The sequence below is a fragment of the Sorghum bicolor genome, chromosome 1 (genome assembly GCF_000003195.3).
Source record: "Sorghum bicolor cultivar BTx623 chromosome 1, Sorghum_bicolor_NCBIv3, whole genome shotgun sequence".
In the NCBI taxonomy this organism is placed as follows: Eukaryota; Viridiplantae; Streptophyta; class Magnoliopsida; order Poales; family Poaceae; genus Sorghum; species Sorghum bicolor.
This window is the reverse complement of record NC_012870.2, coordinates 5,077,793-5,093,323: the sequence shown is the minus strand read 5'-3', so window position 1 is coordinate 5,093,323 and position 15,531 is coordinate 5,077,793. Positions and strand designations below refer to the sequence as shown.

At 43.9% G+C, this 15,531-nt stretch overlaps 3 protein-coding genes across 3 annotated transcripts; all 3 read right to left on the bottom strand.

The window, feature by feature from the left end:
- LOC8083924 (WPP domain-associated protein) lies at positions 135-4,427 on the bottom strand. The gene is made up of 5 exons (XM_002463740.2): positions 4,074-4,427; positions 1,250-3,246; positions 1,040-1,166; positions 837-938; positions 135-734 (listed from the first exon to the last, which is right to left on the bottom strand). The coding sequence occupies exons 1-5, from the start codon at positions 4,089-4,091 to the stop codon at positions 657-659; spliced, it is 2,322 nt and encodes a 773-aa protein (XP_002463785.2). The 5' UTR covers positions 4,092-4,427; the 3' UTR covers positions 135-656.
- LOC8083923 (ferredoxin--NADP reductase, root isozyme, chloroplastic) lies at positions 5,415-8,537 on the bottom strand. Its single transcript, XM_002463739.2, has 6 exons — positions 8,453-8,537; positions 8,295-8,354; positions 7,580-7,915; positions 7,100-7,319; positions 6,200-6,440; positions 5,415-5,981 (listed from the first exon to the last, which is right to left on the bottom strand). Exons 1-6 carry the CDS (start codon positions 8,477-8,479, stop codon positions 5,723-5,725), a joined length of 1,143 nt encoding a protein of 380 aa, XP_002463784.1. The 5' UTR covers positions 8,480-8,537; the 3' UTR covers positions 5,415-5,722.
- Positions 9,215-13,763, bottom strand: LOC8084148 (CCR4-NOT transcription complex subunit 9). The gene is made up of 9 exons (XM_002463738.2): positions 13,484-13,763; positions 12,264-12,335; positions 11,983-12,072; positions 11,664-11,706; positions 11,318-11,424; positions 10,935-11,030; positions 9,995-10,185; positions 9,843-9,912; positions 9,215-9,720 (listed from the first exon to the last, which is right to left on the bottom strand). Exons 1-9 carry the CDS (start codon positions 13,643-13,645, stop codon positions 9,610-9,612), a joined length of 942 nt encoding a protein of 313 aa, XP_002463783.1. The 5' UTR covers positions 13,646-13,763; the 3' UTR covers positions 9,215-9,609.

The window sequence follows — 15,531 nt, the reverse complement described above, 5'->3', positions numbered from 1 at the left end:
TTTTTGCACTCAAATCAATCAAATCAATTATTATAGTGCAACTGGCTGGATTTGAAGAGCTTAAAGAAAATAAAGTTCGAGATTGGCAAACTAAGCACTAAACCTACTAGAACTCAGAAGACATCCACCCACGCTTTGGCGAAAATCTCCATTATTTTTGTCTCCAACATTCTACATGCTCATTTCACTGTGGGTTGACCATGAGCGCACCCAGTGAGTAGCAATACCATCAATCTGGATGGAGGAAAGATACTCATCAACACAGAGTGGGGATAGATAAATTTTATGCTTACAATGTGGTTAACATCTTTTCTACTTGGTCTACGAGTGAGAGAATCATCCAATACATCCTATTCTATAGCCTAGGCTGCTAACTAAACAAGTAACAACCCTATTTTCTAACCAACAAGCACGTGAGCACAATGCCATCTGTACATATCTTCTTGCTCCGCACGTGGTTTCAGATTTCTGGCCATCATTGCAGATAGAGACAGCTACCACTTGCATTGCATAAGATTAGCAAGGTAGCTGTTGGTTCACTTGGTACTCATATATACAGCAAATCAGGATCTGAATTCTGAAACCTGAGATGATTAGAATCCTTCACTTGGCGCATCGAGGAACATCAGCTACCAAGGACCATACCACCTCCTCATTCATGTCGTATAACCTTCGTTCTGTTTACTTCTCAAATCTGCAACAAGCTTGCATGTCTTCAAGAAAGAGTCTAGCAGCTGCATACAAAGGCAACCATGTTAATGTTTGCAAAGTTCTGAATATTGTACCGGTCATTGCAAAATACATGGATGCAAGCCATCTCCAACTGAGGTACTTACACCAGGATGCTGCTGCAACGTAGGAGAGTAACGATCAAGAGTTAAATATATCTTTTGAAGAAGGCTTAACTGTGCAGTGATCTTGTCGCCCAATGTCATAACCTGATCACATTGAAAACGTTTCAGAGTTTCTGCATGATGAATTTATATAATTATATATCACGTGTTCTTGCAGTCAAACAGAAGTTCAATTCTAGAAGTACCTTGGCTTCAGCCTTTTCGAGCTCAGAACGCCTCGCTTCAATCATTCGTTTATACCAGAGCCCTATTTTTGTTAGTACCACGGCTTGTCTGACCATGTGGCTGCAGTGATCACTCAAATCCTCTGACCTGAAACGACCATGCTCGACGTTTTTGAAAATGAAATAAAACTTCCTAAGAAGCAAATGTAATGAAGATGAACAAAAACAAACCTGCTCTCAGTTCTTTCTGCTGACAGTTTTTTCTCAATCTCTACAAATTCCTTTGATAATTTCATGATAGACACTAAAATGCACTCCAGCTGCTTTTCTTGCTCATTCCTAGTGAAGCTATTACTGCGATCCATATTTTTATTGTCCATTTCCTTCAGGATACCTGACGTTTGCTGTAAGCTTGAGTTGAGTTTCACAAGCTCATCATACTGCAAATCATTCCCATTTGATTGTCTTGGCGATGTGCGAGGCTCGACCTCAATGTCACGCAGAACAATTTCTGTACTCTCTTGTTTTATGACTTCTGGAACTTCCCGGTGATCATGGATCAAGCGCTCCTTTTCTAACTCTGCTAACTTCTCCTTTAACCTGTGATTTTCTTCACTATATAGACATAATGCCTTGTTCTTTTCAGAGACTGCAGATTCAAGTGAAGACAACTTTGCACTAAGATTTAGTGCAGCACCATCCATATTGTCCTTGTAGTCATCAAGCAATTGTTTTGTAACAGTTTGATACATTTCCTCTCTAACATCACATTCAATTCGGAGGTCCTCACAGTCTTCTCTAACTTTGTCGATTTGTCTCAGGAGCTCTTCTTCGGACGACAACTGAAGAGACAGTTCTGTGCTGGCTTCAGATAGCTGAGATGATAATGCCTTAACGTCCTTCGTCCTATCTGCAAGCAACCCTCGAAGATGCTGGTTTTCATAAAACAAAGCATCGACTCTGCTCATCAGCCTGCATCTTTCGTCAAGTTCATCATGGGTCATGCAGATCGCAGGTATCTTTATATTCTTGGAAATGATTTGGTCCATTCTCAATACAATCTCTGGAATTTTCTTTCTCAAAGGTTCAAATTCAATGTCATTCTTGAGAGAATGTGACCCCTTCTCCCGTTTGAACCTGAACAGTTCTTCTGTCTTCTCTTGCAATGCAGATTCATGCATCCTTTTCAGCTTGCTGATCTCAGACTTAAAATAGCTTATCACTTGCTCTGTAGTCATACCGTTGAGATGGCGAAAGTCAGACTTTTCTGAGATGACATCCTTTGCACCAAATGATTTTTGCTTCTTGAAACTCTTGCTGTCCTCGGGACGTGGAGAACGGTCCTCTTTGGGTTTCTTTCCAAAGAAATTGTACTTCCATCTGTTACTCCTGTTGCCTGGACTTTCATTCTTGCCGTTAGAAATATGAGCTTCTGGTACTAAAGGCAGTAGTAGCTTACAAAGAGCGCCAAGGTCTTCGCGCATGGCGGCAAATTGTGTTATGGCCTCCTTCAAGTTCCTGCTCATGGTGTTTGTGATGCTAATCTGCTCATACAGCTTCCTCTCTAGCTCCTCCTGCAGACCACTGACGCACTCTCCGATGACGGCACCGAAGACTTCCAGTTGCAGCTCATTCTCCGACTGCAGATCAGACACCGACGAGTTGACCGAACCAAGCATCTCCCTCGCCTGTCGGAACACGGAGCCCATGAGCAGCTTCAGGGCGTTGAACCTCTCATCAATCTCAATCAGCGTCACATCAAGCGACATGCCCAGGTGCCGGTGCGCACCTCCGATCACACGGCCGTTGTCCGGCAAGGCGTAGCTCTCCAGGCCGGTGACACCTCCCTTGAGCTTTCCCAGCTGCGCATCCACCTCCAGCCTCATCAGGTCCAGGTACTCGGCGCACCGGGCCTGCGCGCTCGCGTCGAAGAGGTACCGATTGGAGCGCGACGCCACCGCACGGTCGGGCCATTCGGCGGAGGAGGAGCAGTTGTCGGGGCTGGAGCTGGACATGAAGGACAGCAGCCTGGGCGTCAGCGCCGGCGAGTCCTCGGACGTCACTGACCCGCTGCTGAACCGGGTGGCGCAGGGCTTGGTAGTGTCGAGGAAAGAATAGGCGGAACCGTCGTAGAAGCCCGCGCCGTTGCCGGCGTCAGGTTGGAGCCGACCGACGCCTGATGGACTGGATGACCTGTGGAGCAGCGGGTTCGTCCTCTCGCTCAGTACCTGCAGCAAGTTTTTTGGATTCAGAATTCAGAATTTATTTTTTCAGTGTAGTTCAACATCTAATGATATGCAGGAATCAGAATTTAGATTTTTCAGTGTAGTTCAACATCTGATGATAGGAAAGGTGATGGAAACATTGGAGAACCGAACAAAATGGGAACTTGATCAGAATTGTAGGCTCAAGTGTTGACTCCAGTGCTGAGAATTCCATGGAATGAATATGTCGTCACAAGTTGACGCAAATGATGGGATCAGATTTGATGGCTCATAGAGAGTTTGATCAAAATGAAACAATGGGCATGAAAATGAGTACAACCATGCGGGTTAGGACCCACTGGAATTGAATCCAAAAAAAGAGTCATCTGATTTCAAGCACAAACTGACCAGATATGAGCGGCGAGAACTCTCTGACGAATAAGACACGACAGCTCTAGTTTTTTCTTTTCTTATAAAAAAATATACAGCAGTCCTAATAACAGTAGTTCTGATGAATTAGTAAGTGAACGCTGTTGCGATGTGCAACTGGATTGGTGATTTTGTGATAGAATTCAGAAAACCGCAGACAATATATTCTTGATCAAGTAAGCCTTGGAATTGGACCGCCAATACGCAAACAACGCATACAAACGTGGAAAGTAAATATGATCATCAATCATCATGTTCCAACGCATACAAACAACGGATGAAACAATCAGGAGAACGTGAGAGCGAGCGGATGAACAGCCCGATTCAGAATTTCAGACCGGCCTAAACAAAACGTATGGCAAGCAGAAACAAGGCACGCGATGGCTACTAGATACGAGGAAAAAGCGGATCAGATCACGTACCGCCTGGACCGCCTCCATGGCTGCTCCGCCGTCGCTCGCCGCCGGCACACCTCCTCTGCGGCACCACGTCCACTGCAGCAAGTCCTGCGCCACCCGGTTCCACTAGAGCGAGTCAGCGGCAGGTAACTGCCATGCCAGCGAATCGGCCCGTGCTAGAGACAGGACAGGGGGTGTGTAGAGGATAAGAGGCGGAGGAGGAGACAACGGGCAGGGTGGCAAGTGGGAGTGGGAGACCGGGGCGGCGGACAGCGACGGCGACGGGGACGGGAACGGAAAGGAAAGGAGCGAAGCGGAGTAATGCGCGCGACAGGGACGCCCGCGCGCGCGTGTGTTCAGCAGAGTGGCGTGGCGGCCGGGTGGGTCAAGAAGAGGCAGGGGCCGGGGGAGTAGTTGGGGAGGAGGCGGCCGGGCGGGAGGGCGGGGGCGTGGCGGCAGAGGAGAGGGCCGAGCCGACGAGGCAAGCAGTGAGGCAGCGCGCGCCCGTGCGGACGTCGGCCGGCCAGCAAGGACGCGGCGGTTTAGGGCGTGCTGGACCGCAAACCGTTTCAGGTTGGGGATGGAGACTCGGCGCTGTTTGCTCTCTGCTGTGCTGACGTCATCCTCGTGACACTGACATGGCTCACTTTTTGTTTATGCAAAAATGCAATGAGACAATTGTTGGTGACGTATTTATGCTTTTGAGACTCTTCTTTTGCAATAGAATTTGGCACGGTCTCGTGCCTTTCTCGTTCAAAAAAATATGTTAATTGAATACTAGTACTACAGTAAAAAAGAATGCAATTTTATACTTAAACAAGTAATTTTTTTCTTAAGTTCAACTAAATTTATAAAAAATGGTATCATGTCTCTAAACAAGGTCATTATAAAAAATATATTTTATTATTACTTTAATGATATCCTTGTATGCTGTGTCTGATGGGGTGACGCGGATGCGGCATGGTCGAAGGGATATGGATGCTTGAGTGGGCTGGGTTGGGTTGTATCAGCGCGACTTGTGGCTAGGCTGATACGTATCGCCTCGAGTATCAGTTTTGTTTTATATTTTTATTTTCGATACTTCTCTGATACGTATCGAAAGCGTATCGGCCGCGTAGCCGTATCCAATAGTTGGTAGGAGTAGACAGCAGCTGGCCATGATCGCCGCTCGCCCCTTGGGACAGAGTGGCCAGTGAATGGGCACAAGGGACAAGCATTGGACGGCAGCAATGCAAAAGGCTTTTTTCTTTATTTGTTCCCCCTGCTGATAAGATTAGAAACGCAAGCGTTTCAATGAAAGTGACAGACTGCAGGTGAATTTAGATCATATACAGAGAGACGCTGGGCTACACCAGGAGCCATGTGTTAAACATTTCAAGTCATCAGGATTCGTATGCGTACCAACTGGACAGAGACCTCTAATTGGAAATACTGTCAAAAGCACTGCACTGCAAATGTAAACGGCTGAAAGTTACATGCTCCCGTTCCACGGATAACCGTGACGCGGAAGCTTTATGAATTACAAAGGCGATTTTCTGATTCTCGCCAAGAGAACTTTTTGTGATTTTACACCGCCCCAAGAATCATTCGACGATTCAATTTCAATCATGTGTTTGTTTCCTCCTGACGATGACCCGCAGCATTAAGGGTCGCAATTACAACCAATTCGAGCCCTAGTAGACCTCAACGTGCCATTGCTTGTTCTTCTTGAGCTGGGAGAGCTTCTGGTCCCAGCTCTCGCCTCTCTGCTCTGCCACCTTCTTAAGGGTGTCCTGAATTCCAGGCATCATTCCCTTCAAACCGCAGAAGTAGATGTGCGCTCCGCCATCCAGAAGCTTGAAAATCTCATCGCTGTACTCCTCGATCTTGTCCTGGACGTACATTTTGCCACCACTCCTGTTCTTCTGCTCCCTACTGAGGGCTTTGTCGTACCTACATGTTTCAGAAAGACTCGGTTATACTATATTGCCATTATCCAAATATGCTGGATATAAGTACTTCAGTGATGCTGCACTGCACTCTCAAATCACAATAATGTTGTGCAGTGACACAAACTGACAAGCACCCAAGTCAACAGTGAAGCACAGTTGTTGGCAAGAATAGCATCAGTAAATGAAATGAGGCGTTATGATGGATGAGGTTATTCTAACCTGAAATTGTCTGGATACTGCTTAAGATAGCTGGTGAATTCTTCGTCATACAGAAGGCTGTCTGAATTGGCAACACCAAGGAAGAGCCAGGCCAAGCCACCAAATCTGTAGTTTGGAACATCTTCCATGAACATGCGACGCAGGTACCCACGGAAGGGGGCAACACCGGTGCCAGTAGCAATCATGATATGGGTTGCGTTTGGATCCTCCTCCGGTAGAAGCATTATTTTGCCAGAGGGACCTGAGGTCATGAAATCATATGAGATGCTTCTAGCCTACAATATCCATCATCTTCCATAAACTTGAAAGAACAACCATACTAGCAGGCAAATATAAATGTTCATACAAGCAGTGGCATATCTGAGAGATACTTAAGGAAGAAAGCTTTTTTAAAAAAAATAAAAGAAAATCCGTAGCTGTTGCAGACCATATGGGCAATCAGAAGTCTTTGTGACATATCACATATCATATAAGTAAACTAAACTTGGGACAAAACAGGACAGACAAATAGAGTGCAGGGTTATAGTCATATTTACAGATAATCTTTGCTTCTTGGTAGGAAAAAAAAACAAAACAAAAATGTCACCATTTGTTGCAGTAGCTAGTGTTTCAGTAACATGTTCTGCACATGGTTAAATCAGAATGCCTCAAATCTGTGACACTGATAACGACCTCCTGTTTCTTAATGTGTTGGAAGCAGGGTTTTTTTTACCTGCTATGTCTTAATTTTCATCTCTAGTGTGCTGATTCTAATAAATGAGAAATGGATCATCTACCAGGTGAATTTCAGGGCTACATTAAGAAAAAGATCTAAAGAAGTACCATTGCGGTTAGGAGTAGGAGGCTGTCATAAAACACTATAAACAAATAGGAGTGCCTTTTCATCCATCATGAAGTTACCTGTTAATTGAATCTTGTCCCCAGGTTTTGAGTTGCACAGGAAATTACTGCAGACACCATTCTTTGAGGGCTCCTCCTTGCCAGTTTCAGGATCATAATAAACTGCACGGCGGACACACAAGCTTCCGGTTCTTCCATCAAAGTAATCTCCATACCTAGTTGATGCAATTGAATAAAGCCTGACATTTTGTGGGGCTCCAGGCTTTTTGGGGTTTTCTCCCTAACAGATGAAAATGCACTCAAGGTTCAGAGAGTATTGATGTGAAGAGAAAAGATGATGGGTAATAAAAGGAAATGAATAAATGGCATTTCAAGAATAATCGAAATCAATAATGCTGCAAAGATGCCATGTTGTGATTCGTAGACCATAATATTTCTTTTCCTCTAGCATGGTCTAACAGTACATCAGATGGTATTCTCGAAGAAAACTAATGTGTGTTCTTAGACAAAGGAAATGACAGGGAGCAGGGGAATACTTACAGGAGGAATGACACCATAACTCTGGCCCTCCCAGTACGGCACATTGCCACCATGGTCAATGACGATGTGGCAAGTCTCCCCTGGAGCTTTGGGGCCGACTAGCCTCTCCACCGAGACAATGGTGGCCGTGAAGGGCTCCTTGGGCTTGTATGTGTTGAGAGGTGGCTCCTTGGCGCTCTCAAGATCGAGTGGCGCAACAGAGACTTTACTCTTGCTCGCCTGCTGGACCGACATGCAGAGCACCTTGTTCACGTGCCTGGGCCGCACCGAGCTGCTCTCCCAGGCCAATGTGCCGCCGACCCAGGATTTGTTGCCGAAGCTAACATTGTTGTTACCCTAGAGCACAATGAAAGGCCAATCTTAGGACACCAATTTATCGTCATTTGAGAGTGCTGTGAGTTCAATATCATCAGCATAAATGACTGACAAGAACACTACCGAGTTCAGCAGCAGGTGGCCTGAATTACTGAAGATGTGCGTGGACATGCATGACTTATAAGTTATAAGCGATGGCTTAATTTGTGAAAAATAGCACCTATCTAGCAGCGCTATCTGACATTTTAACTGACCACTCGTTGTTACCAATCTAGTACTACTCGTTGTTAACTATTCTAGTTATCTACCAACCCAGCGCCGACCCAATCGCAGAAGATTCCCTCATAAAAAGGCAGCAAACGGGGCGAGATTCCAGCACGGACGGCGCCGAGGCACGCACCTTGATCCCGGAGCTCCTGGCGCCGCCATCGGAGCCGAAGACCGGCGACGAGACAGCCACCTGCAGGGCAGGTCAACAGAGAGAGACCGAGTCAGGAGAGCACGAAGCGGAAGCGGGGGGCCATGGGGGTCGCACGGACCGGAGAGGGACGCGCGTACCCGGGACGCAGCAGCAGCGGGCGCCATGGCCGATCAAGAGGCGGGGACGAAGGGCGCCGGGCCGGGGGGGTTTTGATCTGGGGATGGAGAAGGGCGGCGCGGCGGGAGGCAGGTTTATAGAGGGCGAGAAAGTGAGCTCTTGAGGTGACGGAAGGGACGACGACGCGCTGGTTGGACTTTGGAGCGGCAGGCAGGCAGGCAGGCAGGCAGAGGCACCCGGCTCGTTGCGAACCGCGATTAGCAACCCATCTGGTTGGTTGATTACTAGCCGCTAACACATTTTTATAAGCAAACCAGTTGTTGCTGAACTTGTGTGCTTTTGATGGGGGTCGTATTAGTAATCTAATTTGGATTTGATCAGGGCGTGTTGTGACTTGTGAGAGGTGATTTGGCCGCTGGGGTGGGCTGAGAGTGAGAGCGGCTGCTCGGGAGCTTCCTGTGGCTGCTGAAACGGCCTTGTGGAGGTGTCAAGGGCCACCTTGTCTCCGATCACACAGGTCAAAAGAACGCAGAATGCAGCCTAGCGCAGATGCATGCATGACCTGCAGTGTTTGATACAGGTCTAAGCGCATCAACCCACACACACCAAAAAAGAAATGTATTTGTTTATCAGTAGAAGGCGCAGTGCACCGCTAAACAGACACATTTTGATTAGAAAATAAATGTAGAAGAAAAATGAAAATATATCGTTTCAGTCGGAATTTCCGTTTGCCATCACACCTGTAATGAGCAAGAGCAACACCTCCCTCTCAAACACACAAATACACGGCAGCGGCATCAAGCCAGCGGCTTATCCTGACTCTGATTGAATCCTGTCATAAACATGCAGTCTTCACAACGCAAACTTACCTGTATTGTTGTTTCAAATTTCTAACGACCGATACCTAGACTTCTCACAAGACAAGAAGATGCAACACTTCATAAGAGATGCCTGCAACTGCAAGCCGGCCAAGTTTGGCCCTTTTCCATCTTCGAGACGCTAAATTAAACTGGGCTTTGTACAGCGCTAAACACCAACTAGGCTCCATTGTTACAAAGGTATTCTCTTTGCTATCCAAACGGCACAAAAGTGTTCCCTTCCAAAAGGGATCGCTTCCCCTATGGTCACTTACTACCTACAACTACAAGGCACGCTCTTGGGTCTTGACAGATGATATTCACATCCCCATGGCACGACCCAGGACAGGGTGAGGGCCGCCCCCACCGTTTGACATCATCATGATGTTATGCAGCAGCTGATGAAGCCATAGCCTTGCCGTGAGATCGACCTAGAGTTGCATCAAGGATTCAGAGTCAGTTAAGGGTCAGAATTTGCAGCGTATGCTGTCATGTAGCTTCTTTGGGGAAGCAGAGATAACTCATTCTTCTGACACTGAAATAGTGAGATCACCTCGATTAAGTCGTTGAATGTCCCATCTCTCAACGCGGTGGGCAGGCTACTGCGTAGCGCATTGCAAGCCCTGCATAAGCATGCAAAAGAACAGGGACATCATGAGCATAACTTCACAAAATTGAAATTTGCATACAGCACACAGCATAAACCTTCGGTCATCTGTCAGCCTGAGGTAGCAGCGGATTATGTGCTTCAGCAACCTTGGGGAAGGCTGTTCAACTAGTTCTTCAACCATCTGACCTAGCACACTGGCTACAGCACAGAAACGTTCCAAAGAAGCACATACATACACTAGCCCTGCGTCATCAAGCATAATCTTTTGAATAATAAAAGTGGCCACCTGCAAGTATGACTTGACTCAGTTAAAGAAGCTGAAGCAGGGTTCAAAATTTCAGCGAAATTTCATCGAAGTTTCACGAATTTTGGTAATTTCGGTGGTGGCCGAAAGAAAAATCCGAAATTTCATTATATACTAATACATGTGCTATATAGCTTTAGACTCATATTTTCTATTGTTTATATTGCATATTCTTCTATTCAATAGATGTGTAATTATAAATCATACTGATACTTGTTTAGATCTATTTTTTAAAAAGAAAAACATATTTCATGTGCTAATCTCTAAAAAAAATTTCGACAAAATTTTGGCCGAGTTTCGCGAAATTCGGTAATTTCGGTGGTGGCCGAAATTTTTGCGATACCGAAATTAAAAACCTTGAGCTGAAGCAATAGATCCAAATGATCTAGTTAAATTCCTGACAGGATAAATGTTTGGATAATTTATATTTCAAGAAACAAATACGACAAGTATTGAAGAATGAAATGGAGTCTTACATCCAAATCAAACAACAAATGAAGCTACACCAGACAAGTATCTTATCGGGAAACTAATTTGTCAGCTAGAAAAGTAAAATAGGTTGCAACATGGTCCTAATCACTGAAATAGGCAAATAGCTTGATCTCTCAAATAGCAAACAAGATATATGGAGAATAGTACAAGAAAGGAGCGTGCCAATTGAGTAGTCAGCATAGAAACAAACATAAAAGATTATTATGTTTTGAGTAATAGTTGGGTAGGCTGGTAAATACCGTTTTTGAAAGTTCACTGCCCATATCAATAGCACGCAGACACAAAGGAATTATTTCAGATGTCAGCAGAAACGCAACGACTTCACGATCATCAAACTGCATATATTGCCCAGAAAAAAAAAGGTTCAGCTTTATTTTTAAAAAACATATCTGGTATAAAAGAAATGAATGAATTTCAAGCCTTCAACAAATTACAGCACTGTTCAGTTCTTCAAACTATTATTAATGTTTATATAGGGATCCATAGGATTTAAAATCCCAATTAGATTATTTAATCAGCAAGACTGGAATTTGTATCCGAAAATCCAAACTGATAACCTGCACACCTCCCACCACTCCAAATAGAAATTCATAGCCCTTCTTAGTTGTATTGAGTTTCTTACCTTCACAAGAGCACCAATCACACCCAGGCTGGTAAGCCTCAAGAACTCATATTCTCTTGTTTTGTAGGTAGTGTTCAAGAAAGGGTAGAGGTACAGTGGAACCAGTGCTGCAAGAGGAGACAGTTACTGAAAAGTGTACGTTATAAACCAGAAGATTGAAAAGCAAATCAGTACAGGGGAAATTTTCTACAGGAAACACTATCAATGTGATAAATACTTTCTACTACTTAGAATCAAGTGTATGATTTAAACAAGAAAAAATTCAGGATGATAGGGACACATTCTTTAAAGTACACCATCATAAAGGTATTCATATTTTTGTCATAAGCATGGTAGCACTCATTACCATTTACGAATGGGATCCTAGTATCAGGGTGCGATGCGACACACTGCAGAACAAGTAATACAAAAGGAAGTTAAGGAAACAGAGTGGTGGTCAAAACCAATTTGAGGTGCATGAACTGATAAATAGCAATTTAAAACAACCCCATATTGCACTATACTATGAAATTGGCAGCTTTTTCATATTATCATGGCTATGGTAACATATCCTGTATCCCTGATAATACTGATAGATTATAAATAATATCAAAAGGAACTGATAGATGACGCTTTAAAGTATCCCCAGTGCCATGAATACTTTGCTTTCTGATGTAAAAGCATACCTGAAGGAGTGCAAGCGCATTGCAGACTCGAGTTGATTGGTCAGATGACAATTTTGGGGGTGAAAGTGATCGATATGTTGACACAATTTCCTGCATATGTTTCAAGTAGCCATACAGACTTCAATCAGAAAAGGATCCATGAAAGATTCAACTGATTTCTTATGAAATGAAACAATATACATGTACGCCACACTAATGCAAACAGCATATAAGTTCATAGTTACTATGATGTCACAAGTTTCCTTGAGTTAAATAAAGAAGGCTGCAACTTTTTAACCCACCTGGAGTAGTGCAGCCATTGTGCCATAAGAGTGCCATAGTAGTAGAGCAAGATCTTCACATTTTTCTCGTTTCTGAAAGAAATAACCAGGATCGTCACTCTAAATGAAAACTTCAGTCCCAACTTCCCAATCAATATACTTAGGGCTGCCCGATCAAATATTTTAAGAAACAGTTTATATTAAATTTACCATGCGAGTATAAAGTATCATAATGTACTTTTGAGTATTTTTATGAGTGACAAATAAAGTATCATAATGTACTTTTGAGTATTTTTATGAGTGACAAATAACTATCTACCAAAAAGAAAAGCTTCAGGACTTCATTCGACCTATACACCATTAAATTAGTAACATCAGAAACTTTATATCACAACATACATCGATACACATGCACTGAACATATAGGCATAGCACATCATCAAATTGCTAGTACACCATCTCAAATTTTATATAAAAGGATGCTGCAAAAGTACTATCATGAAAACAGGAAGCTTAGATCTACAGAAACAAACATGAACTGCTTTTCGCCTCCCTCATCTACCCTATTGGACATGTCAAATTTTCATCCACAAGTTACATGTCCCAACCAAATCTTCAGGGCCTGCACAATTCATTTTGCAGAGCACCCTATAAAGGCTGTCTGAACCTCACCAGTTTATTCAAGCTGGACGCCACCAGAAAATTGCAGTATCGTCTATTTTACCTTAAACAAAGTAGCTATCCAAGTGCAGATCAAAACTACCATGTACACTGAAACCAGAGACCTTTTTTACTGTACAGGCCCTGTTCTTAATTCAACAAGAATAGTTTGCACATATTCTAAAAGGACAGCAAAGAACAAATACCAACCAAAAACTGATTGTTTTTTTACCACAAAAAAAAAATGCTTTCTCCACAAAACTAAGACCTAGGACTACAAAAGAAAATCTGGCAATTCTCGTTGCTTTCCACATATGAACAACAGAACAAGCATATTGCACTGAAATACCACCACTGTCTGCAGAGATCGAGTAACAGGAGCCTGGCTTAGTCTTTTGCCCTAGACAGCCGATCTGAGAACAGAACTGCATTCGACCTCCGCTAGGTCTCAACGCTACACCACCACGGCCGTGACTTCCAAAACCACGACGCGACACCGGCGATCAGAGAGAGAGAACGAAAAGGCGGGGGAATTTTTTATCCCCTTGCGGTGACGGCGAGAGAGCGATGCAGTCATTCACCTTGGAGAGGAAGAAGAGAGCCTTCTCGCGGAGCTCCGGGACGCAGAGGTCGAGCACGAGCTGCGCCACGTCCTGATCCTCCTTCGCCGCGTCCTGATCCTTCGCCGCCGGCGCGGGCCCCGAGTACGGACCGGCGGAGAAGTACGGCGACGGGTTCGCCATTGCGATTGGTGGTGGTGCGGCGGCGGCGGCGGTTCGCCGCGTGAATCGGGGGAAGGATTTGGTTGGCGACGGCCGGACGGGGGGGGAGAGCGCCGTACCCGACTGCGGCTGGCTGCACGAGAAGCTGAGCACACTGCACACGTGCGTGTGCTTATACGAAAAAAAAAATGACGAGTGGGCCTGGTCGCTACTTCCTTCATCTCCAAGATGGAAGCTATCCGCCCATGGGCTTTCGGCCCAAATGAGCAGCGGAGACTCTGTGACCCACCCGTCAGCCGGAGGAATGAAGCTGATGAAATGTTTTAGGATGGAACTAGAACATGACCATGATGGTAACTTGTACTCCCTCTTTCTTTTTAAGTTAAATTTAACTTTCTGGAGACTAAAAATATCTCAAGTTTAACTAAATTTATATAATAAAATTATAACATTTATGATACCAAATAAATATTATTAGATTCTTCATTAATTATTTTTTATATTATACCTATTTAATTTTATGTCATGAATTTTTTTAGTTCTTTCTATATTTTTTAGTCAAATTTAAGAAAGTTAGAATAATTTATAGTTTGGAATGAAGGAAGTACATCTAGTAGCTTTCGTTGTAATTTAGGATAACCCCAACGTGATAGAGAATGGCTGATTCGACGTATCGTCGTCAAGCAATGCTAGCGACACCACGATGCGCTTCAGTTTTGATTCTGTTTAATTGTTTTTAGATTTGGGCTGATTTTTAGGACACGTAGTTTTCGGATCTGAGAAGATTTCATGCGGATGGTTTAGTATTGTGTTGTATGTGAGTGACATAGGCCTTCTTTGGAACATAGAAATTTTACAAGAATTATAAGGAGTTTCACATAAATTAGTTCGTTTTCACAAGAAAAACTCAGGAAATAGAAAATTTTCCTACAATCCAAAAAAGTGCACCTTAATATTGTTCAATTGTTGGTTACTTGGGACATGTTTGGATTGAGCCCCTAGACGCCTAGCTAAATCACGATAGCCGACCAAAGTTTGACATCTAAAAGAAGCGCCCGGATATAGCAAGTTAGACACACAAAAGAAGAAAATCGATTTATGATTTGGTAGCACTAGGTAGGGTAGGCCAAATCGAGGCATCTAATGTCAATCTCAAAACTTAGGTACAAATGTACAATATAAAATATCTTTCAAATCAGAGCTTTCATAGGAGATTAGCATGACCATAGCAAAAACACGCTACTATATGTTTCCCTTTTGGCCACACGGCATGCCCCTAATGAGCACTTTGCACTTGTGTGTGAGAAAAAACCATTATTATTTATATTGGTTGCTCTGACCATCTACAAGGCGAGTCCAACGCACTACAAAACGTTATTAGCCTCACAAAAAAGTAGTTATCTATGTAGATGCCAATGTCTGGAACCTATGATTTCCCTAGTGCAAGCTATCAGTCCTATTTCTTTTCTCTGGGCATTTGTAAAAAAAAGTTACTTTCTTTGCTTCATTTCTCTGTTTCTAGGTCTCCTTCATTCTCTTTGTCCTTATATCGTGCACTCCAGCAAATGTTTCATGCTTTTGTTAGAACAAGCCTTTGATGTCTCTGTAGGTCACTTTGACCACCTATGAGGACACTAGATGGCCTCATCTAGATGCTCGGTCACCTTTAGTGTCAAGATATAGTTGATGGGTGCTTGCAACCATCATGCTATGAGAAGAAACTTCATAAATTTACTTTGATGGCTTTAAAGCTTGGGGCATGATATATGTGTTTTAAATTTACTTTATGGATGTGACAATACGATTAATCGACTCGCAGAGAAGACCAAGATTCTCACAATAGAGTGGGTTGCTTTTGGGCAAAAGCTATGGCGAGCCGTTGGCTATGGTTGGCAATGGTGATGCTT